The sequence below is a fragment of the Watersipora subatra genome, chromosome 3, assembly GCF_963576615.1.
Source record: "Watersipora subatra chromosome 3, tzWatSuba1.1, whole genome shotgun sequence".
Taxonomy (NCBI): Eukaryota; Metazoa; Bryozoa; class Gymnolaemata; order Cheilostomatida; family Watersiporidae; genus Watersipora; species Watersipora subatra.
The window spans coordinates 66680072-66704993 of record NC_088710.1 but is presented as its reverse complement, the minus strand read 5'-3'; the positions used below and the strand labels follow the sequence as shown (position 1 = coordinate 66704993).

Here is a 24922-nt window from a genome sequence, read left to right as displayed (position 1 = left end):
GTGTTGGTGTAATATTTTTGTGAGCGTTTGTGCTTAGTGATATTGTATTGCTTTATTCATGCACATTGCTAGTGGTGTTATTTTGTGGTTATTTATAGTGCAGTGTTCAAGTGTTGTGATATTGTACCAAGCTTGTTATTTATTATTTAAAACGGCAATTGGAATTTTCCATAATCAGTACGAGGAGAGATTTATCATCTTTTTTTAAGCTAATGTTTTCTGCTTCCGGTATGACTTAATTTTTCCAGTCTTGGCTATCGCAATGTAAAATTGCTGTTGAATTGACCACTTTATCTCTAGGTAAAGAAACTGTTTCCACTCAGCAAGTAGATAAGTTCTGTGGTAGAACTAAGTTGTCAGCCTTATTAGATGCCATAGGCAGTGACGGTATTGAACTGTCGCAGACTTTAGGATTTGCCGTGGAGTCTGATGGTGAAAATGCTTATCGAGATGCCTTGAAATTGTTGCAAGATCATTTTGAACGTGAAAGAAGTATATATGTTAGAACGATGAAAATTGTTACTGTAGCGCAAGCTGTCAATGAAAATGCTGTGGATTATTTGCTGAAAGTTAAGAAATTAAGCAGGACTATGGGCTTTGAAAAAAGTGAAAAATTACGTAAACATTTTTCAGTAGCTTTAGCTGTCAACGGCCTTAGCGATTCGCCAAACCATATGCAGTTGCTACAAGGAAGTGGTTTGTCTTGGAAAGGTTTACCTTTCAAATTAAAAGCTAGGCATTTGGCTAGAGTCAGAAAATATATTAACTGAATTGAGAGCTGGCCTTTTAATGCTACTAGTAGTGTCTCAAAAGTGGATGCTGATAAATGTTTATACTTCTGGTCATGATATAAGTACTAGCAATGACGAAGGTGCTTATTCTATCCCAGCAAGGCCACGTAAAGGGTCATCTGGTTATGGCTCGCAACAATAGGGCCATAGCAGATACCATAGGTATGATTACCGTCCTGGCTATAGGTCTAGAGATTCTAGCAAATCTAGATCGGCGGCCACCCCGTTGGCTGGCTGAATTTTACGTTTCATAAACTTTGCTGCAAAGAATTGACTGTTAAGTGCTTTGTATATAGTATAATTTAGTCTATAATCTTGACAATCATCCTTGCTCAGTATAGTGTACGTACATACATGTGCATTTTGTGTTTCAACATTTCATTTTGTGATCTTATAGATTATGGAGGCATGTGGTTCATAATTACTGTTACGCATGAATTGTTTTAACGTCACTGCTGTGCTAAATGGGCAGTCAGTCTAACTGAATACAGTACATAATCTGCACGCATGTGATCTTGTTCCTACAAAAGGTACTAGTGACTTGTTGCTTACCGAGCGTTTGATAAACACGCTACATTATATACATTGAAAACAAGTTCTTTCCTTAACTGATATTTTGCCCAGCACGTGTTAAAATAGACTGCTCTAGATTGCACTAGGTTTATCCAAACTTTACCCACAGTACATGATTAGTGTTATTGTACATTACACCTTTTGTGCCGTAGTAGTATATGCTTTTTAGATATTTTTTATCAAAAATTTTAAATTAAACTGGTCCAGTTCTCAATAAACTCGTATTCTAAACACAAAACCGATGGTAGAATTGTTTAGGCAATCATTAAACGCAGAAGATAATAGTTACTCATTTTAATTGGTTATAATCATACAATTTTTCTTATTTTAAATTTGATTTTTTACTATAGCCTACAAGCCCGAATTTATTAAATTATAAACAAAAGGTTTTACTAAAAGCATTCAAGCGCTAACGCGACATAGCAGCGACATTTTTTGTTTGAAATAAATACCTTTCGCGCAAGAAACTTGTTAACCTTGACATATGAATATTTCACTTGTCCTTGAATAACTACGAGCAAATGGCGAAGGGTTTCTCAGCCTGTCTTGACAAACTATTGTGTTTGCGGAGTTGTCTCCACGTCAAGCGGGCAAGCAAAATAACAGCTTGTCACAAGACGCATAACACTTAGTCTGAGCATGGCTCTCGTGGGGTATTGAGAGAGAGCCCAATCCCCAACGAGAGCCATGCCCAGGCTACATAACACTGCACCTGATGCATCAGCTGCACTGAAAGGGAGTTGTTCTCTTCCGTCCCTGCAATTACAGCGTCGACTTGTAAGGCCGGCGGCACACTTTCGGCACATGAGCATGACTTGATGATTTTATGGAATTAGCGATCGTAGTTGTATAAAAGAGATATTGTTAACCGCAGATCCCAAAATCAAACGGGCTTACTTTGATAATGATTCGATATGCGAGTATAGTTCTGGGCTACATAACATTTGTATTTACATGTGGCTTGCACGTTGGACGGAAATTCTGGATGGTTAGGAACATCGTCAGCTGGCTCTGCTAGTAGTAGTGGTTCTGTGATAGTGGATATTTTTGTAAGAGTTAACTGATGAAATTGTATATTCACTGAGTTGTTTTTGTAATATGTTTATTATAAGTTGCTCAAGTAAGGATTATTGCTTGGAGAATTGAAACGCAGTTTATTGTTCGCAGGTCTAGACCAGAAGAAGGTTTCAGTACAAGACACGTAGTTATGAACAAAGCTAATAAAGCAAAGCTGATAAAGCTAACACATAATATTATAATGAGAGCCACGTGATTAGTAGAGTTAGAAGGCGCCGATGCGTAGAATATACATCGAATGTTACATCCTTCCCCTAGTCGCGATATCGAATTGGTTTAACAACTGCACGCCCTGATCTAGTCACTGTCACAGGAGTGTCAGTTGCGGCGGCGGAGTCGGTGGGTGTCGAGCGAGCTGGCGGATCACCTGGCTTGTCATCTGAGATGGTAGACATAATAGGTGGTGGTGGAACCACAGTATCTGCGACATGTTTGTCAGCAGGAATCAGTACGTGTAGCAGGTGGAGACGGCTACGTCTGTATATTTTGTCGTTCTGCTGCACAATATACAATCGGGGGTTAACTGTTCCGGCGGTGGTGTCATAGAAGCCTTTGTCGGTCTGCATACGCACGGTATCACCTGGTGTGAGTGTCTGGAGTGTAACAGCAGAGTGATCAGCGTATGATTTCTGACGAGCGCGCTCTTGTGACAGCTTATGTTGCACTGTCTCAGAGTCCATGATTGTGGGTCGTAGGAGCGTCGCGGCGGTCAGTATCGGTGTGCGAGTTCGGCAGGATACGTTTCTCTGAGCTGGTGAGCCCATATCCTTTCTCAGCGTGTTGCGCTGGTTAAGTAGAGCCATGTAGATGTCTCCACCCTCTTTGAAAGTCTTCTCAAGCAGGCGTTTGGCTGTCTGAGCAGATTTCTCTGCAAGTCCGTTGCTGGATGCGTGGTAGGGGCTAGATCTTACGTGTTCGATATTCCACGCTCGCATGAACTTTCTGAACTCCTTTGAGCTGTATGGCTGACCACAATCAGATATTAGAGTCACTGGTCTACCAAATCTTGCAAAATGGGCTTTCAGTTTCTTAATCACGGTCGTTGCAGAAATGTCGCGAAGTGTGTCGATTTCAAGAATGAGTCTACAGTCACCAAATACGTAATCGATCTCCAGTAGAACATGTCAGTGGCTACGATGTTTTACAGTTGCGATGGTACAAGATACAATAGTAACGGTTCTCTTGGCTGGTGATTTCTGGATGTCTGGCATATACTGCAGAGAGCTAGTGATTTGTCGATGTCACTACTCATGCCTGGCCAGAATACTATGTCGTTAGCAAGTCGCTTGGTTGCTTCGATGCCAATATGTCCTCTATAGAGCTGCTGGATATAGTCGTCTTTAAGCGATTGAGGTACGATAGCACGCTCACCTCTGTAGACTACACCATTCTCAACAGTGAGTTCATCACGAAATCCGAAATACGGCTTGATATCTTCGGCTACATTGGCCTCCTTTCTGGGCCATCCAGTCAGTATGAGTTCACTTATCTTACTGAGTACGAGATCACTGGTTGTGGCTTGCTGTAGCTCTAGATACTTCTGGTCGGTTATCGGCATTACGGCGAGTACGTCAAAGTCCATATGTTCGTTATTGTCATTGTCCGGTAGATAGGTGCGAGACATTTTATCAGGGAAGTATAGTGTCTTGCCCTTCCTGTATACAATGTTTAGACAATACGGCTTCAGCTGTAGTAACATACTCTGAAGTCTCCTAGGTGCTGCGGATAACGACTTATTCATAATCGATACGAGCAGCTGATGGTCGGTTTCTACGGTAAAGTCTCTGAACACATAGTCTCTGAATCGGTTGCAGGTGAATCTTACGGCCAGCAGTTCTTTTTCTATCTGAGAGTAGCGTTTTTTGGTATCCGTCATAGCTCGAGAGGCGAAACTGACAACTCGGTTGTCCTGAAGGCAGGCTGCCCCTAGCCCAGATTGCGAGGCATCGCAGGTAAGTGTTACTGGCTTAATGACGTCGTAGTAGGTAAGAGTCATTGCATTAGCGATCTCGGCTTTCATGGTTTTCAGTGCTTGTGCCTGATGTGACTCCCAGGTCCACGCTGTGTTTTTACGGAGTAGGTCATTTAGTACGGCGGTCTTCTCGCTCAGGTGCAGTATAAACTTGGCAAGATACTTGACCATGCCCATGAATCTCTTTAGTTCTTTTACATTAGTTGGGCTTGGCATGTCGGTGATTGCCTTGACCTTAGCATGGTCAGGTTTTGGTCCCTGATCAGTTAGTACATGCCCTACATATCGGACTTCTGTTGTCTTATACCTGCATTTACACGGCGGCAGTTTGAGGTTTATCTCCTGCAGTCGTGCCATTACTCTCCTGACGTTGGAGTCGTGTTCGTCCTCAGTCTTACCAGCTATAAGAGTGTCATCCATTATTATTTGGCACGGATAGTTGGTCAGCAGTTGTTGTATAGCATGCTGGTATACGTCGGAGGACGAGCAGAGTCCCATCGGCATACACAGATATCGGTATCTGCCAAACGGTGTACCAAACGTGGTAAGGTATGACGAGCTTTCTTCTAGTGGTATATGGTAAAAAGCTTATTTCGCGTCGACAACAGTAAAATGCTTAGCTCCAGGTATGTTTGCTGCTACCTGTTCGATTGTCTTAAGTGGGTGATGAGGTCGTTTGATAGCCTTGTTCAGGTCACCCGGGTCGATACAGATACGTACATGTACGTCGTTACTGTCCTTCTTGGCGGTTACCACGAGTGCGGATACCCAGTCGGTAGGTTCGGTTACCTTGGTGATAATACCGCGATCCTCTAGTCAATTTAGAGCTGCTTCTACTTTGTCACGTAGAGGCGCTGGTACAGAGCGGACAGGTCGAATGACTGGTAATACTTCTGGATCTATCATTATCTTGTAGTTACATGGCGGTGTACCTAGTTAGCCATCAAACAACTCTGAATAGTCTTTTAGTAGCTTAGCTGGAGCCTGCGACTTTTGCTCTACTTCGAATACTTCCTGACTAAGTGTTACAAGTCCTAATCGTATACTATCACCAAGTCCTAGTAGGCATCTGGTGTCACTATCGACTACTTCGAATCGCAATTTCACCTGAGGGTGCGGTATATTACGGATCCTACTGTCGCTGTCTGAGCACCTCCAAAGCCTAGTAGCGTGCTAGTACGTGATCGGTCGATTTTACTGTGTAGTCCTATACGGCGTACTTGATCGAGCAAGATTACATTTACTTTTGCACCTGTGTCAATCTTAACCTCTAGCGTGATGTACAACTCCGCAAAAACAACAGTTTGTCAAGACAGGCTAGGGGTTTCCCAACATTATATACATCAAATAATGATCGTTCTATTTTTAATCTGTGAAATGTTAGAAAATAATCGTCCTCATTGTTAGCGTAGCACAGTGTTCTGTGTTTCATATTTTACTGCAAGGCTGTATGCAGACGATGCATTAGCGTACAACCTGATCACCAGTTCTTCCTAATTGTTAAAAATGATAAGTATTTCAGAAAATGGGCAAAGAAATGAGAGATGCCTTTCGATACATATAAGTGCCCTTTGGTAATGTATGCTCGTGACGTTTGGGACCCTAATTTGTTAAAGCACGTTAACAAAGTAAAAATGGTTCAGAAAACAGCATTACGTTGTTATATGTCTTTAGAGAGCAATATGTTATGCGTAACTATTCGGAATCTACACACCACATCAGTGTTGAATTCGCTTTGTCATCTTACTCTATTTTGACTTTGTTTAGTCTAAGCATTTTTGCTTAGCTTGTGTGAACTACTTTGAAGCCTGGTTCAGGTACTAGTGAAGGTGTTAAGCCATTGCAAGCAATACTGATGTTTATAAGTAAAAATTACTTCTTCATTTTGTAAGTCCAACAATTAAAATACACAACTAACAAAATTCTAAACAATAATATTAATGACAGGGGTTAAAAGAGTCAATGAATGTTACACCTTTACTCGAATGATCGTTCATGCTCGCTTGCTCAATCCCGTACGGCTTCGAGTCGCGACAGTCAAACAGGAATCACGACAGTCCATTGGTAGACAGTTTCGTCAGGTAGTAGGGGATAGAATCTCCGCAGGCAGCAGTTTTATGTCAAGTGTGTTATGATATCTTGTTTGCGTAAGTCTCGAGCTGGTGTACGTGATGTAGACATGTAGGGTGGAGCTCATGACTTACTTCTTCTATCTAGGTAATGCCTAACAGAGGATGGCAGGTCTGTATACATGTAATCATCTGATTCGTCTTTACTGTTTCTTCGTTAGTTCTTTGGCAGGGCGATTGACTCAATTTTTGTGATTTTTTCCCGTTCCATTTTGGAGTTTGTGATTTGTTTTTTTTTAATTATTGAATCTTTTTATGTCTTGGGCAGTTGTGCGTCTTGCTGCTCGTACTTATTGTATGCTGATCTTGTGGTCTGGCTCCACTCCCTGTTTGTATCTTTTTTTGGTGATATTTCCATACAAAAACATTTATTTTGAGGTTGAAGGCTAGAGGGAGATTACTAAGGCCAGGGATTCTTCGGGTCTAGTGTTTTTAAAGGATAGAAGGAAGGTGGCCTGTATCAATCGCCTTTTACAAATTTTAACTAATAACTTTCATTCATTCTTTGCTAAAAACTTAGATAACATCCTTGCTAGACAGTCAAAACCCCATTGACCATACTACTAGAGCATCTGACTCAGCAGTTCCTCTAGACGTTGTAGCAAACCATCAGGTGTGCTTTCACAGATTTTTACCTAGAACTTCCAGCGACATATGAGAGTCTACCTTATAACCATTTTAGTACAAGAAATATTTTAGTTTTAGGGTTCTGTTTTACTTAGACTCTGTTATAACTTTTGGTACCACCAAAGTTGTTCATTGTATTCAGTACTGAGTAAACAATGTACTTCAAATCATGTGTATAGTATTAAATATTTAGGAGTTTTTACAGCGAGTGATTTCAACTGGAGTGACCATATAAATACAAAACTTTCAGAGGCATTGCAGGTTTTGGGCATGATTAGATGCAATCTTTCTGCAGCACCACCAAAAATAAAATTACTGGCATATAAAACACTGCCAACCTGAGGTAGAGTTTGGGTCAGAAGTGTGGAATTCAAGATCACATACTATCGCTTGAGGTTCTGTCGAATAAAGCAGCTTGTTTTATTAGTGATATGAAAAGAAGAGACTCACACAAAACGAGGAACTGTTTGATCTTGATTTACTACAACACAATTGCAACAAGTGAAGAATGTTTACTATATTTTGCAGTCAAGAAAGCAGTCTTTTATTGAACTAAATAATTTTATCGAACACTGTTTCAATGAGGAGCGTCCAAAGACATGTAAAGTACTAGGGTCAGCCGATAGCCGTCTCCACCAGTTGTATTGCTTATTGTAACAGTAGTATACCGAAAGCTACTCGTAATTTGCTTGCTTTTAAATAAACATTTTACATCACTGATGTTTTTTGCTTCCACCTTAGGGAGATCCTAAAACTCTATTTTAAAAAGATACAATATATACTGTAAAAAACTTTTGTGGAATGGCGTTTGTCTCATAAGATGTGAATTAGTATATTTAACCAATATATCTGCAATTTTCAATCGCCTTGTTGATTCTAAAATACTTTGGCAATTATACACAAAACGCTATCTTATCTAACTCTTTGTGTGGCAATGTGCAAAACAATAGCTGTTTTAACTTATTTGTGCTTCAGTATTTTGTCACAAAGTACTTCTTCCACATTGCTCTATCAGCTGTAAAATGTTGATAATTCTGTACCTAAAGTGTAAGTTTACTTACCAAGTTAGTTGAAGTTACCATTATCTTATTTTAACAGAGATGTTGTGATGACACCCCGGAAACTTTTCATACAGAAATTTGGCTCTATCTGCAGACAGTTACAAGGCAAGTAATGATTGATGACTCCTAGCTCGAAATTTTCATTCAAATTCATTCTCTGGTCTACATATTTATTGAAGAACGTTTATGGTTCTACTTTATATTACTGAAACACACAGGTTTTTGTGAGGCAACGTTTTACAGGATAACACAAGTTGAAGAATTGTTTTCTTTTTATGTTGGGAAACCAGCAGTGCTCAAGTCTAATGAATTCTGTGTTTGTAGGCAGCGGAGTTTCACCAGGCCGCTCCTTCTCAAGTCCACTTAATGAATCAGTCGTTAAGGTTGCTGTGATTGGTGATCCTAATGCTGGCAAATCCACACTTGTCAATCACATACTGGGTCGCAGGGTGCGTTTGAAAGCTACAAAATGAACTACCTATTTATGCGACAGCTGGATAGATTGATAGTTGGCACGAATAGAACTGACAGAGTATGATTGTAGGTCATAGTACATACGCATACGTATGGGAAAGTAACATAATATGATGAAAGATATCTTAGATGGTGATAAGCCAATTTGTTCAGAAATGCGTACTCAGCAGTAAAACTGATGTCTATGCAAACCTTTAGTTTTTAGACTTCTCTCAAATATTCCAAGCAAAAATCCAAAGAGGATCATGAACAAAAATGTAGATCATCCTGGGCTAATATTATTATGTAGGTATGAAATTTTAATATTAGTCATCTGCTTTACATGTTATCATTTTACGATGTATCAAGCCATTTGTAAGTCATGTCATTTTATGTACTTTAGTCAAATACACCACATTGGCATAGAAATACTTTGAAAAATAACTTTTCACAAAGCATTTCAAAACCAGATGACGGTATATTCCTTTCACGTGTATAAACAGTGACCCACACCCATACTTTGTCACTTTTACTAATACCAAATTTCAATCACATTTCAAAGCAAAGTTAGAAACATCTACACTGCTGGGTCCAATTTGTGAACTTCGCTTTGAGTCCCTATTATTTCTTGAATTCTTTAGTACCCAGAGAAAGTACTAAAGTACTTTAGTATTCAATATTTTGTCACAAAGTACTTCTTCCACATTGCTCTATCAGCTGTAAAATGTTGATAATTCTGTACCTAAAGTGTAAGTTTACTTACCAAGTTAGTTGAAATTACCATTATCTTATTTTAACAGAGATGTTGTGATGACACCCCGGAAACTTTTCATACAGAAATTTGGCTCTATCTGCAGACAGTACCCAGTACTAAAGTACTTTAGTACTGGGTACTCTAGCCCAGTACCCAGACTAGAGTCATGTTTAAGGCTAATTGCTACCAACAGAAGAGCCATTTCCTCGGCTTTGTAGAATAGTTTGCTCTTTAATTGCTTTAATCTAAATCCAACTCGGAAAGACCCATTTCTTTGCAAACATGTATGTCTTAGACATTGACGTATCATTCTTGGTATAGTGCAATACACGTATGTTAGACCAACTTTTCTGATTTCTATTAAGACTGGTTTTGCAGTCATGGTTTAACTTGAAAGTTCTCATCATGCACCTGTGAAATTATACCATCTACGCTACGACTATTATTAGGTAGGTAAAATTTTTCAAACAAAAAATTGCAGATTTCTGCTAACACGGAAGCCTTTAATTACAGGTGAACTCTATCTCATCTAAGGTTCACACTACTAGAAGAAAGACTCTTGCAGTGCTGAATGTGGAGAGCACACAACTAGTAAGTTATCATAGATAATGTTTGTTAATGGTTCTCTCTTATACTTTTGATCAATCGTCTAGTTATCTTCAACCTTCACTTAACAATAAGTTATTCGTGATTGTGCTGAAGGTGTTCGTCGATACTCCTGGATTTGTAAGTCACCGAAGCCGAATCACTCACAGCGTTGAGAAGTCACTGATAGTAGATGCATATGATTCCGTTGAAGAGGTTGATGTTGGTAAGTAGATTTTACAAATTAGAATGCCAAGTGTTCATTGACGGCTGTTTAACCTGTTCAGCTTGCCTTGAGAGTTAATCTTGGAGCGTAATTGAGTTAAGATTCAATATATACATACACCTTTGGGCTCAGTCCACTTATGTGTGTTAGAGGTTTTCTTTTTGTATTCAGTTTGAAGTCTTGAGGTGCAAGCACACTAGGTGATATTTAGCGCGATATCGCGCTGCTTGGCGCTAATCTGCGCTAGAACTCGCTCAGCGAGCTCATGCAGAGAGATAATGCTAGACATTCTCATCACAACTTTATCGCTAGCGAGATGCATTTCGATTAGTTGTTCTTTTCCCAGAATGCAGTTTTATGGAGGGTAATTATTTCTTATCGATGTTCACCAACATACAGCAGCAACATTTAAACATTAAAACATCAGAATGAACACTGAATTGTTCATAGATTTAATAAAAGCACTTCCAATCCTGTACGACATAACACAAAAATTACAAAAAGCTTAGTTGAAAACCAACATTTGCAGTCAATCGTTGTGCAGGTTGACCATCTTGAGAATGATAAATATTTAATATATTAAATATAAAAAATACTATAAAGTAAATGATATCTAAAAATCGTAATATATTATGTACTGTTAAAATTACAAGAATCGTTTTTTCTCATGTCTCCTTGTAGCGTACAATCCATGAAAGTGAGATAGGCATAATAACAAAAGTGGAAGTTGTTTACATCATTGCCTAGACGGCACCATATTGACTTACCTAAATCTGTTAACAACTCCAAAGAAACTAAGGATACGGAATTTTATGAGCAGTTTGTGAGCGTGCCCACTATATCGTTTGTTGGTGAATTGCTCAAGTGTGTTTAGGCACACGCCAGCGATATCTCCGCCCTCCTCGTGACACACGTGATAAAATCGTCTAGTATGTCTGGACCTTTAATGTTGAAGGTTCAAAGTGGTCAGAGCAACAACCACTGTTAAATTTTAGCAAACATTTCACCATTTGTTTGTTTCTACCGTCACGACTAGTTGTAATGCTTATGATCACAAAGTGTATCGTCATAACAGGTACAATTTAGCTATATCATGTTTATAGAAACTATATAAAAAAAATTGTCTATATTTTGTTTATAGAAACAATTTAGCTTTTTTAAGTGTAGAAACAAAGCTGCATATACTACTCTCATCAAGTGTACTAGGAGCTGTCAGTGTTGTTAAGAAAACTGCATTACTTTCACTCTAAGAATTTTACAACCTTTCGCGGCTCACTTGTTTTTTAAGTAGAAATTGTGTAGTCACTTATCGAATAATTGTTGCTTTTTATCCCAATTATTTTCAAGTTATAATACTTACAAAAACTTTACACTTTAGAATGGCACTATAAATGATTTAATCATTAATGCACTGTTACTAACTATGGTGCAACATTTATTTTTAAATTAGTCGTCTGCTATGGCTATGTGGCTCCAGCCACAGCACACAACATTATTAGTTGTGGCTCCAGAATTAAGAATTTTACTGTGTGTCATAACTCCTCGTGGCTATTGTTGATCAAATTTGAATTTATGTACATTTTTTTTAATAGTATGGTGAAGCAATATCACTGACTGATTTCCATGTTTCATCGTCATTTCGTTTATCATGTCCAAAACAGTAACTAGAAGTAATAATCCTAAAGCAATAGAAAGCTAATGCATTTTTTTAACTTTTGAACGATCCCTAATACAGTATTTTGTAGGTGACTCTTGAGATCTTAGTAAATAATCACATAATTTCAAATAAGTTGTCAATACAGTCGAAGCTTTTACACCGTAAATAATTCCTTCTGGGAGCATTTATTTAACATGGAATGTACGTTATACGAACAGTAAAGTACATCTATATTGCTTAATCCATTCTAAAATTGTTCCAAACTTAACCCTTAGCTCATCAAAAAGGGAAAAAACTAGACCATTTTTTAATTTTGCAACTCTAGTAACTGTGGTATTATTGGTTTGTATTGACAACCTTTTTTCTTATCACTTTGATTCAGATCGGGGTCCATGATAGCGGTAATTTTACGATTAGTGGAGGACAGTGCACACTTTTAATGTTAATTTAAATCGACTTTTTCATTTTTTTTCTAAACATCAAGGTCTGTGCTGCAAAAAAGTTGTATTTTTTAAAAATAACTTGCAATAAAATCATATCTTTACTCTAAAAGTGGTGTCTTTCTGTCTGTGTATCCATCACCAGGTTATTGGGTAGCGATAATGGTTAAGCGATAGCTTTCCACGAGACATCGACTCATGACATTCAGCTTGCTAACCCGACACTCTCACCGGCACTAATCAACTGCGTTTATGTATTTTTGAATAATTGCGCAGCTACCTATTTTCTGTTCTTTATCAAAGTAATTGATCTCTCACCGCGCCCTAGACTGCCTGTGTACTAGTATATATAATAGAGATAGCTCTATGGACTGCCAGGGTACTTGTATATATAATAGAGATAGCCCCATATATTGTTTTCTCTCACAAGTGTGGCAAGAAAAAGTAATATTTCTAGAGCTGACTGGGACTCTCAGTATTCAAATCGAATTTAAGAACTTACATCGTCCTGACATCCTACATTATATACATGTAGACTACTTATGTAGTACGAAGAAAAAACGTTATATGACTTCTTTATGTTATGTGGAATTTTCATTATAAGAGTTATACATTAGAGGAAGCGTCTACTGTATATATTTGGGAAGCTTAAATTTAGAAGGAAGACAACCCCAAGCAGGAGTGAACAAATTTTCTTAAATCATTGAGATTTTTAAAGTCTTGCAGTAAAATCACACTCAGCAAAAACGCACTTTTTTTTTGTTAAAGCGCATCAATTATATCAGTACTTTTATCATATATTTCAGTACTTCAGAGTCTTGGCTTTCGAATGAGCCTATATTCAGTACACAAAGAACAATAGAACTATGAAAAACAGGGTGTCAAAAGTATGTTCTGCAATAAAAAAACACTTGGTTGTAGTTCCCACAATGTGATGTCATAATTATCATTTAGCCTTAGGTCGTTGATCCCTTTCGCTGTCATTGAGGCTGCGCTTTTCTGTGACAATCGGTGCTCTTAATAATAAACTAGGATTATAGATAATCAACAATGCCCAGGGATCGTGCGAATGCCCGACCAATACAAATACATGTTCTGGGTTAATATATTTCGGGTGATTGTTAGAGTTTGCTTTTTTATCCTTTCGTTTATTTTAAACATTTATAGTAATTATTATCACATCGTTTTATATGATGGCATTGTCTATCCTATACAGAAATGCAGTACATAGTAGTAGTATTATTATCTGAAGAATTCGTATCGATTTCCATGTTGCGTTCTAAATATGATTATGCTTCAATAAATATACTGTCGTTGATAAAGGTAATGAAATCACATCGATTAAATTGTGACCTGCAGTGGCGTGGCCCTAGGAATATATGTAATTTGCACTCTCGCGAGATCACGCAATGCTTGAAATTAATTAGTCTCAGTCGTGCCCCTCAACATCACAATAAAAAGAGAGGGCTAGTGCATAATATCATCAAGAAAATATAGTATGGTGCTTGGAATCTGAGCTACTTATCATAGAAATAATCTGTACATAGAGAGATCTGTACAATGACACTGGTTCCTTTGTCATTTTCATTGGTACTCTGGAGTTGTCCTACCTTCGCCTGCCACTGGCGTCATTATCGTAGTTGATAATGGCAATTTTCATATTGTCAATGGCGTCACAATATGAAAATTGTAACGCCATAATTTGCGAGCCTATACCATGGAACATTTTTGTGGTAGAGCTCTGGGGAAATCCTATAAACATCAACCAATGTCTGTCTAACCATGTCAAACAATGGCTCATTTGAAAGCCAAGATATTGCAGAACCTGAATAAGCTAAAACAGTACTGATGTAATTGATGGGCTTTAACAATGACATCCAGCTGTGGAATGATATTTCAAATAGGTTTGGTTATGAATACTGTATCTACGAAACACGATTAATAAAAACATGAATATGAATAGGCAAATAATTACCTCGAATGTTTGATCTTATTTTCGTTAGACCTTTTGTATCATCATCATTATTTTCCAGGTTTATAAAATCCTAGCAAGCTTCCAGATGTCTTCAGAGTTTTTACATAAAGTCTTATATGTCTCTTGATTCCGATGTAACTCCAACAGCATCACAATATATTGATTGTAAAAACTTCTGTTAGCACCGACCACTTTCATAATGAAACAATATTTTGACTGAATCATGTCTGGCTATCAATATGCACAAAACATGATTAATAAGAACATGAACTTTAATGAGTAAAGTTTTTCTTAAGCCAGGCTCCACCTTATTTTTTTCATGTATTAATTTTTTATCAAAAAAGTGGCCCAGCAAGCATGTCATTCTCATTTCTCTATAAATTACCAGCAAGTCGTCTCAGATTTGTAGTCGGAAAGTATGCATATCACTTGTCCTGCTTAATCTGAGTAATTCCATTCTCCTCATTATTCAAAACATATTTCTCGGAACAGCAGAGTATAGTTAGGGATATACGAAGTTTTAGCGAATAAGATTGTTGATTTAAACAACAAAAAACATTGTGGTGACCAACAAGATGTAGTCTTATATTTGCTACAATTTAATTAATTTGCGTCAGTTTATATAATAATTAAAGAGTTGTTTATCATTTAAATTGCATTTCGCTAATGTGTGGCAATAAAATCGGTTATGGATGGAAATTGGGCAGAAAATCTTTCTGATCAGCAATTAGTAAATTAACCATCGATGTTTTAGTTTTATTAGCAAATACTTATGAATTTACAAAATAAACATGAATTTGAATGAGATTTGTTCAACTCTTAAGTCAATTAAAGCATAGATATATGTGAAATATATAAAAGGTAATGCAAATGATATCGAACATTTAATAGGCGCCTTATGCAATTGGTAACTGGCCTGTAGTAAACTCTGCTTATCCAAATTTGTTTTAAATGAATAGTGGTATAGATTGACTACAATTCACTCAGGTGTTGTACAGTGTATCGGATGTAGTGAATCTGTACTACCTAAAAATTCCAATATTTATTTTAAATTAATGATTAAGCATTCCATCCAAAAGAGTGTATTTTACTCTGTTAGCTGCAGCTATTATATTTACAAATTTATAAAATTATTTGCTTAGTTGCCTCCAAAATCATCTCCAATTGTACTTCATGTCTAACAAATATAATCATGATGCATCTTCCAGATAATTATGTAGAGAATTGATAAACTCTTGTTCAGATATTGATTGATCTTTGGTTGGCAGTTCCGACTTTTTATACGGATAAGTATATTCATATAAAAATATATGTTTATATATATTATATTTTCTATATATATAAATTTCAATGAAAGAAGCAATGAAATTTCCCGGCCGTATTGGAATCGAACTTGCGAAGATTTCAAATGCAAGTATGCAAAAACGCGCACCTGACCACAAGGCTAAGCTGGTTTTAGCTTATTTAGCTACTGAATGCTTATCACTATTAAAGCTAAATATGTACGTTTCATTATGAATTAATATTACCTTTTGTGTTTGTTCTTTTTTTAATTTTTTTTAACTGTCATATCAAAATTTAATTCATTTTTTTTTATTTGTAATTTTCAATTGCCGTAATAGTACGACTGTAACAGCCTAATTTCAATCTTCAATTTCCGGTTATTACAAAGGGCAATCGCTAGATTGTAAATCTAAAAAGTGTTTACATGGACATTCTCGAGTAGGAATTGCCTCTACATTATCGCTCGGTTTGGCCAGACAAAATACCTGCGTGCGCTTCACTGATGTCTTTAATTTTGATATCTCATTTTTACGTCTGTGCCAGTATCGACTATCGAAAGGTACCAGTATAATCGTATTCAAAATTTTGATGGATAGTTTCTGCAGCAACAGTAACCTCTTTTATACACACATTTCTATGTACTCTATGTTATTATTAATTCAACATATTCGTGATTTTTATATAGTTTTATCAGTTCATTTGGATTGTGTCAATTCACTTTTCATTGTAGCTATTGTAACAAATCAGACTTTATTTAGCCATTGATTGCTACTTATTTCACATTTAAACACCTTTACATTTGTCTTATTTTTTCTCTTGATTTATTTGAACTGTACAAAACACTTCTCTCATGATATGAAGTTTTAAGGTTATGATGGTAAATGTTGTATTTGTTAAATAAAAATCAATTTTGAGTGCAAAAGCTTTTTTATTACTCGGGCAATGCCGGGCATTCAAATAGTTTATTATATTTTGTCACCTGTCTATTTCATCTTTTTTTTTGCAAATGAACAAGCCCTTCTGATTTTGTTCGAGAAAGAAACCCTCACTCTAGTACTTCGTATGTACCTATTATTACATGCTACCAATTATTTTTGTATTGCATCTGATAGATGATAAGAGACCGCACAAGGAAAATGACTTAGTCAAACAGCAATCTTCTTTTAGTTTTAGCTGTTCATGATGTGAGTCGGTACAGTAGAAAGTACGAGTTCTCTAGAGAGATAACTAAAGCTCTCAAGCTTATACCTGAAGGGGTGTCTAGCTCTCTTGTTTTAAACAAGGTATGCCATCTCATTCTATTGCTTCTCTTTATGCTATGACATATATGCTGTTAGGAAATGCGAGTTGGTAGTGACGTGTGTTTATAGTTTTCAAGCCACTTATGTCACTGGGTCTAGATAGTGCCGATACTCACAAATGAATGGGAAATGTTTCCACGAGTGTTACTGTCAACCAAAATAGTAAAGTAGGCCCTATGGCCTACTCTACAGAGAAGCCTCACCGACTATATATTTGTCCTAAGAATGGGGGGTTTTCAATGAGAGCGTGAAATGTTGTTTTTTTGCAAGCTTTAGACAGTGGAATATAAATTTGATGTCTCGCTGATTTTGACATCTCTATGGTTTTGACGTTGATACGGTTTTGACACCTCTGTGGTTCTGATATCTCTATAGTTTTGACATGTCTATGGTTTTGAGAGGTGAAAGTTGAGTCTTTGTATAGTCAGTAGAGAGTTGTTAAAAAGGTAATCGCTCTAGGGCTACTTACCATGTATCATTTTTATTAAATATAGGATGCAAAGGGTCTTATTAAAAATTCATATATAACAATAATACGTTATTGAGTGCTACATTTTTGGGCATTTAAAATTGGTAAGGTAATGCATGGCTTCATTCAACTGATTAGCAGTCTTTTTGAGGGCTTGTCACGCATTGAAAAAGTTTTTATTGATACTCATTATACACTTTTGAATGTTTAACTAGAAATCCTTACTCTCACCAATGCCTTACCTTTGATAACTTCCTATTACCAAGGTAAGAGTAAGGTAACTTACTCTTACCAAGTAGTAGATGTAAGTACATGTAAGAGGTAATATTATTTGTCAAATACATGATTTTAGCAAAAGCGCAGTCAATTCTAAAATGTAGCATATCAATAGATAACAGTTAATTGCAACCATAACGAAAACATTTTAGGTTGAATATAATTATTAATTGTAAGATTATTTGCTGTAGAAACTTGATGAACAAGTTACTGCAAGTAATTATAAGGGTATTAATAAAGCTAAGAATATGTTATGGAAAGTTACAAACAGCACATAGTTTTCCTGAACTGTTTCTATCAAAGTTTACCATTGGAGGAATGTGTGTCGTGTATTACTACTGGAGTTATGTGTGTTGTATGTTTTACAGGTAGATCTGATAAGAGACAAATCCCAGCTTCTGGATATTACAAAGAGGTTGGTGAAACCTCCTGCAATATTAAGGAGAAGAAAGAAGCAAATGCATGAGATGTTTGATGCTGCAGATAGTGACATAGCCTCAGATCTACCCAAACCTGGTACTTGCTGGTTGCATCTGCCGTCAGTCGCCTTCATAGACATGATTTACTACATTGTTTGACAATCACGGCTTCAGAAAGTCTCAAATGGATTCCCTTAATTTTGCTCAGGATTGCTGTTAAAAATATTTAACCCAAAAACCATGTTGTTGATTTTAAAGTGATATATTAAAATCTTATACAGTAGAACCTCGGTTCTCGAACACAATCTATTTCAGAAGGTTGTTCGGGAACGGAGTTGTTCGAGATCCGAAACAATTATTTCCATTAGAAGTAATGTATGTTAATTTTAATTCGTTCCAAGTCGAGAAAACAATTTCGGTAAAGTATTTTTATAGCATTTTACACCATAAACTGTACTGTATACTGCATACTGTGAATAAAAACGAGTAGATGTAGATCCTGTTTAATTTTAACAAAATATTTTTTATTTACGATGAAAAAAGAAAACAAAAAGTAAACATTTCGTATGTTTTGCTCTTAAAACATCAAAAACATTAAAGATTAAAATACAATACTAAAAATTGCAGAAATCGCTAATGAAACAGCAAAAAATGCAACCGATCGGTTACATCAAAGATCGTGTGAAAAAAATGTAAACAGCAATGACACGTTTACTTTACATTTTTGAAAGAGAATCCTCCTTCAAAACAATTTAGAGTAACTTGACTAGAGGAGTTGTCTCCTTAGCAAATCTCTTCGAGAGAGGGGACGGCATCCCGGACGGTTCCTTCCTTTTTGTAAAGAATTTATGAAGCGCAACTCGCTTCTCCCTTTGTTAACGAATGCTTCCATGCTGTTTCCAGAGCTGTTCCGAATGTTTAATTTCAATGCGCATGCTCCGGTTTGGTCGAGAACCGAATTTCTGTTTGAGATCCAAGATGAACAAATCTCAAAATCTTTGGGTGAAAACCGAAGCGTTCGAGAACCGAGGCTCCACTGTAGTTATATCTGTTGAGACGGACATGCAAATTTTTTTTTCAAATACTTGTCTGTGCTTCAGAATGTAAAATGTTGTGGCATATCATAACTTCTATCTATATATTAGGACTTGTTAACACAATGTTAATCAAAATATTTTTGCTTTGGTAGTTTGTTTGTGGAAACGTACAGAATGACTTTTTATTTTTTAGCTTAGTTTGAACAAGCAATTATATTTTTATACGAGGTGAATGCCCTGGGAAATAAAAAAGTCTTTGCACAGAAAATTTATTTTTATTTAACATATAACAGGAGTTACCGTTCTATTTTTCAAATTTTATATTATGAGAAAAGTGTTCTGTGTAGTTTAAATAAATTAAGAGGAAAAATAAAACTGTAAAGGTGTTTAAATGTAAATGTGAAATAATTAGCAAATAATGGCTAAACATAGTCTGTTTTGCTACAATTACAATGGAAAATTATTTGGTATACAATTATATAATTTTAATTCGTTTCAGTGTTGGCATCGTAAGACAAAAATATCGTATAGAGTGGTATAGAAGCCCATAGTAATTATCTAATGCAAACACTTTCCGATAAAAATCATCAAAATGGTATAATTGTACTGTACGTAATAAAACTTAGTAACAAAACAATATTTCAACCTCAGTAACAAGCTAGCAGTGAAATTGACTGCATCTTATGCTTTAGGAGAGCTGGAGAAAAATGCAGCGGCGTACAGACATGCATTTGATGGTGTGTTTATGGTCTCTGCCAAGATGGGTACTGGAATACAGAGCCTTAAGGTTTGTCTCCCTCTCTATTATTTGTTGGTAGGCCTATGCTATGGTCTTTTGATAAGCCTTCTTAGCCTTTAATGGCACAAATAAGAACTGAGAAAAAGGCATGCTGGCTGATACTTAGAGCTGCCATCACAAGACTATCAACTGGCAGGCAGCGGGTGAGAAATTATAAGGTATAGATATATTGTTTGTTTCGCACTGAAGATGCTGGTGTTGTTAGGAACATCTTCTCAGATGCGCCAAGCACAGGCCGTGGCTGTACGACGGTGGATTTGTCACTGATCAGTCCCTGGAGGAAATCATAAGAATGTGTGTGAAGGAGAAGATTTTGGATTTGTGTTCGGAGGAGATACCATACGTGGTACAGCCGGTAGGTCATTATGATAGCTGAGATCATTTTTGTGGCTTTGTTTACTTCATATCATCTACATATGTGCAGAGGTGCAATAGAGCACACACTGTATAGTCGGTGTGCATATGAGGTGGTTTCTCACTAAATTCTAACTGCTAAAATTGCTAAACACCTTGAAGAAAGTGAGAGAGCTGTGATTGTGCACCTTCACAAGCAAGGGATGTTCTGCTCTGTTTTTTGAACAATAGATTTATAGCTTATCTCTTGTGAAGCTTCGCAATCAAGATTCGTTACTTTCTTCAAGGCATTTCGTCATTAGTGTGAAAACATCTCAGATGCACACCGGATGTATGCTACTCAAATTTTTTTTAGTTATGAAATAATGTCGCGACATCATGCAGGAGTATAAATAATTAATAATTTTTAATATTCACTCAGTAAGTTATACGCGCCTCCAGATACTGCTGTGATGATTTTTTTTAGATAAATGTTTTTGAAGCATAGAAAATCTTTTGAGGGTTCACTTGATTTATACAGTGGACCTTCGCCATATGATTTTAATTTGTTCCAGTTGGCATCGTAAGGCGAACATTTCGTGTAGAGGGGTATAAAAACCCATAGTAAATATCTAATGCAAATACACCCTGCTAAAATCATCAAAATTTTGTATACGTACTGTACATACTAAAAATTGGTAACAAAACAATATGTTAACCTCAGTAACTATAGTTACCTTCATTAACTTTAGTGTATTTAGTGGTTATGATCTGCAATAAAATGTAACGTTACAACGTAATATTTGCAGTATATACCGTAGGTAGTTCTTACTTTCAAGGCAGATGGATAACATAAACGTTGAATTTAATTTAAATGAGTTTAGCTTACTAAACACATACTTGAAGCTAAGTTTTTGTATGTATTTTAACTATTTTACTGAACTTTAACTTTTTCACCGCTGAAATGTTATCACCTATCTGTTTCCGGTTTCGTTTTCACAATAACTAATGAATAATCCCAAACTGAGCGAGATCAAGCATCATATCTTTTTCATTCGTTTTTAGAGGGATTTCGGTGAATACCCTAGGACTCTTATATTTCGCTAGTATTTAGTTTCGTGAGTAGCTCGCAGACTAAAATTTCGGAGCAACTTAATTTTGCAGCTCTGATGAGTGCGAAAATATAGTGATGTGAAAATAAATGCAGTGGAACAAACATAATTAGATTCCTCAGGTTCAGTTCACCGATAAAAAAAATTTCAATTTGCGACTAGTTTGTAATTGTGAACCGCAGGTAGAATGGTGTGGGCAAGGTCGATAATGCAATTTGATCGCTTGCTGCCATTTGTTTCTTGGACTATCAACAGGCCCGTTTTCACTGGGGCAGCTAGCTGGCCGGCTGAGCCGCCCCAACTTTTTGGGAACTTTTTACGGTAAGTGCAGTCCAACTCGGATAACTCGCCCTCAGATAAAATGTAACATTTCATCTCAAACACAAGGTCAACTCAAACGGATTTGTTTGGTCAGTTCCAACGCAATGATAAATTCCTTCAGATAACTCGACCTCAACATCATTTATTCGAAAAGTTATTTGCCCAACGGCCATGGACGCGGTTTTTATCGCTGTGGAATATCACTTCATTCCAAGCCATAGAGACAAACATCAACATCTAGTAGTTCTTAGGCATCATTATTATCATCATCAGAGGCAAAATATTTTTGTTAACGACTTTTATAAAGGTTTGCAGAAGATTAAGTTTTATCAAACACCCGCTTGGCCATGTCCCATCGAGAACGTAAAAGCCTCCGAATGAACTTAAAATAAAATCCGCAAAATTGATCTTTGTTAAAACGCTCAAAAGAAAAAGATGTCTTTTTCCGAGCATTTTAACTGCGGTCATGTTTTGCCTATTTTAATTTAAAAACGTCTCGTCAGTCACATCACTTAAAACAAAACAAATCTCAAAAAATTACAAGTTATTGAAGAGGTGTCAGTGGTGAATCCAAACCTTTCCAGAGCCATGCTGCTTGTGTAGTACTCCGAGTGTCAGTGCATGTGTCTTATTTTCTTTCAACACACGGTGCTCACTGCATTGATTGATGTCCCCAGCAAACGATATTCTACTAATTCGTGTGCATTGACATCAAATTCCTATCATTATAAATCATTCTTAATGGGAAAATAATCATAATTAATTGCAAAATAATAACGTAATAAATTTTGATAGTCAAATTATTTTGTTGGTTTATATTTTAACGATGCTATAGTGGTCGTTTAAAACGTTAAAATAAATGTCGTTATAAATTCCATTCTACAGTATCAATGAACAAAGCTATTTAGTTTCGCTTTTTCGCTCCTTTATTATGATAGTTTAGTTTCGCACATGAAACTTTCGCGAGAGGATGACACCGCGAAAACGCGAAAGTTAGATGCCGCGAATACATAAGTGTCCTAGGGTAGCATATCGGCATTTTGTTATTCCGACATAATCAGCACACTGACTGCCAAATTTTAATTGTAAGAAAAAATTTTGTCGATTTCATAAGTCGAAAAAATTTTATACGGAGAGGGCGAAAAATCAGCGTGTTCTATATCACCGGGCAAAAAAAATCGTGTAACAGGATCATCGTAACTTGGGGGCACACTACACTGTATATTGTATGGTCTGCGTGTACGCAGTCGTGATAAAAGAGCAAAAACCAACAAATTGATGTCACAAAATGATGGGGGTGTTTATACTTGTTGGCCATTACTTTTTCTGTAGTAGGATGATCGATTGATTATTAATTTTGCTCTAAAATATATTGGATGTGAATACAGAGCTCTGTGATTTTTGAATATAATCATTTGCAGATACCATTGTAAATTCATGAATTGTTGAACTTTTGTGACGTGCATTGCATCTTATTTCAGACTGTCGACCTTGTTCATGAAGATGAATCATCAACTATTAACATAATTGTCTCCCTAGTCTGCTCTTCCAAGCGTATTATAGTGAGTCATCGTTTTTACCTATCTGTATTTTATAGTAGTGCTTTTTAGTATGTCCCCACCCTTAATATTCCAAATAAATTCTCTTTTGAATTTGTGTATTTCAAATGTTGATACAGAGTAAGAGCGTTTGTACCTATTTATAGGTAATAATACTCTCTCATGCATCCAATAACTTTGCTCCTTAGATCCATTAGAAGATCTAACAATTGTATTACTTAAAGACAGTACATTCATACCTCAGCTTTCAAATGATTTTGATCTTGACCAAATCAAATTTCAACCAGAAAATTCAAGATTTCCACACATCCTTTAACCAAAAATTTGGCTTTCAACCACAGATTTGGTTACCTCATACCATAGCATGGGCTAGCCTCATACCATAGCGTGGGCCTCCAATAATCGACTGTACGTTAATTTTTATGGTGTAGTTGGTAAATGTAGAAGAAAAGAAATATTTTTACATTTTACTTGCTTTTTTATTTTACTAGGATACGGTTACTGTACACTTTCAGTAAAATCTTTTTGGGTGTAACCTTAGCGTAGGCTTCACTCCGCTACTTTAATGTTTTTTAATTAAAAAATAAATAAATATTTTTATTAAAAATAAATAAATTTTTTAAATAAAAAACTGGTAAAAATAAAACATACGAAATGTTGGTTTTTTCATAATCTTAGATATATCTTTTATTAAAATAAAACTGTCTGTTTCTTACACCATTTTGGTTATGGTATACAGTACACAAGACTGAGTAAATGAGGCTTGCGTAGGAGTTGCTACAGATACACCAGTACAGTACATTCCTCAACCTAGTCTAGCCTATTAATGGGTTTTTGTGAGACAATCAATGTATTTTACACGTTGCCTACTCTCTCATTACATGTCAAAACAGGTTTATGGTATAAAATGGTAGCATTACTTACATTAATTGTAAAGGAAAAAATAGTTTTGGAATTTGAACTGATATGAGTAAGAATAAATAAAAGCTGTTGGCATAACTTTATCTCTGAATTTTTGTACCATCAACAGGTTTTATTATCAGTATACATCGTATATTATTTTAATTAAAATTTAGGTGTTTAACGGTATTATAGCCCATAGGTTTATTTGTGACCTATTTTAAGCTGAGCTTTTAACCTCTCTGGCTCTATTCACACCATACACCTAAGTGTTAGCTTGTGTCATAACCAGGAAGGCTAATTGCTGCTTGCAGTCAACCCTGATGGGACCGAAGGGCTCCGTGATAAGAGATGTGGCCATTGCAGCTGAGCAATCCTTACATGAGGCACTTGCAAAGCCTGTGGTACTTCGACTGGTTCTGAAGCAGAGGAGGAAGGCGAGTGGCTGAGAGATTAGCAGGTCTCACAGTGCGTATGAGGCTGCAGGAACTTATAGAGGCCAGGTTTCTTCGAGAGCTTTATGGAGAACATAAAAGTTAACATAGAAACTTGCTCTGCTGTGACGGACTAGCGTGACTTTGTTACATGAGTATTTTATGCTGGTTACTTGAAGCTTCTCCGGTGGCACGAGGCAGAGAGAGCTTCAAATAGGAGTGTAGACCTTTCATTGGTGATATTTTTTAGATTTCTAACTCACATATTGCATACGAGATTCTATTGTATTTTCTGTTTAAGATGTCATAAGAATATACATGTAATTAAATCAGTTGATATTAATAAATAAATTGTTGC

General features: G+C 36.4%; 1 protein-coding gene across 4 annotated transcripts; it reads left to right on the top strand.

Annotated features, from left to right (window-relative positions):
• The first annotated feature begins 2337 nt into the window (after positions 1 to 2337).
• Positions 2338 to 24922, top strand: LOC137391473 (GTPase Era, mitochondrial-like). Of its 4 annotated transcripts, XM_068077958.1 has the most exons (12): positions 2841 to 2889; positions 4256 to 4393; positions 8268 to 8339; positions 8559 to 8679; positions 9951 to 10028; positions 10140 to 10248; positions 16772 to 16887; positions 18019 to 18166; positions 19799 to 19893; positions 20111 to 20260; positions 23153 to 23233; positions 24445 to 24922. In XM_068077958.1, exons 3-12 carry the CDS (start codon positions 8278 to 8280, stop codon positions 24577 to 24579), a joined length of 1095 nt encoding a protein of 364 aa, XP_067934059.1. In that variant the 5' UTR covers positions 2841 to 2889; positions 4256 to 4393; positions 8268 to 8277; the 3' UTR covers positions 24580 to 24922. The 4 variants fall into 4 exon arrangements, with proteins under 4 accessions (XP_067934061.1, XP_067934059.1, XP_067934062.1 ...); XM_068077960.1 differs by lacking the exons at positions 2841 to 2889; positions 4256 to 4393 and adding an exon at positions 2338 to 2352; XM_068077961.1 differs by lacking the exon at positions 23153 to 23233.

What these genes read in the sequence shown, in the direction of transcription:
- LOC137391473 (XM_068077960.1), top strand. Translation starts at nt 8,278, where the DNA reads ATGACACCCCGGAAACTTTTCATACAGAAATTTGGCTCTATCTGCAGA. An exon ending in CTGGAATACAGAGCCTTAAG is followed by an intron (nt 19,894 to 20,110) that starts GTTTGTCTCCCT and finishes TGGTGTTGTTAG; the next exon opens with GAACATCTTCTCAGATGCGC. An exon ending in GCTCTTCCAAGCGTATTATA is followed by an intron (nt 23,234 to 24,444) that starts GTGAGTCATCGT and finishes TGCTGCTTGCAG; the next exon opens with TCAACCCTGATGGGACCGAA.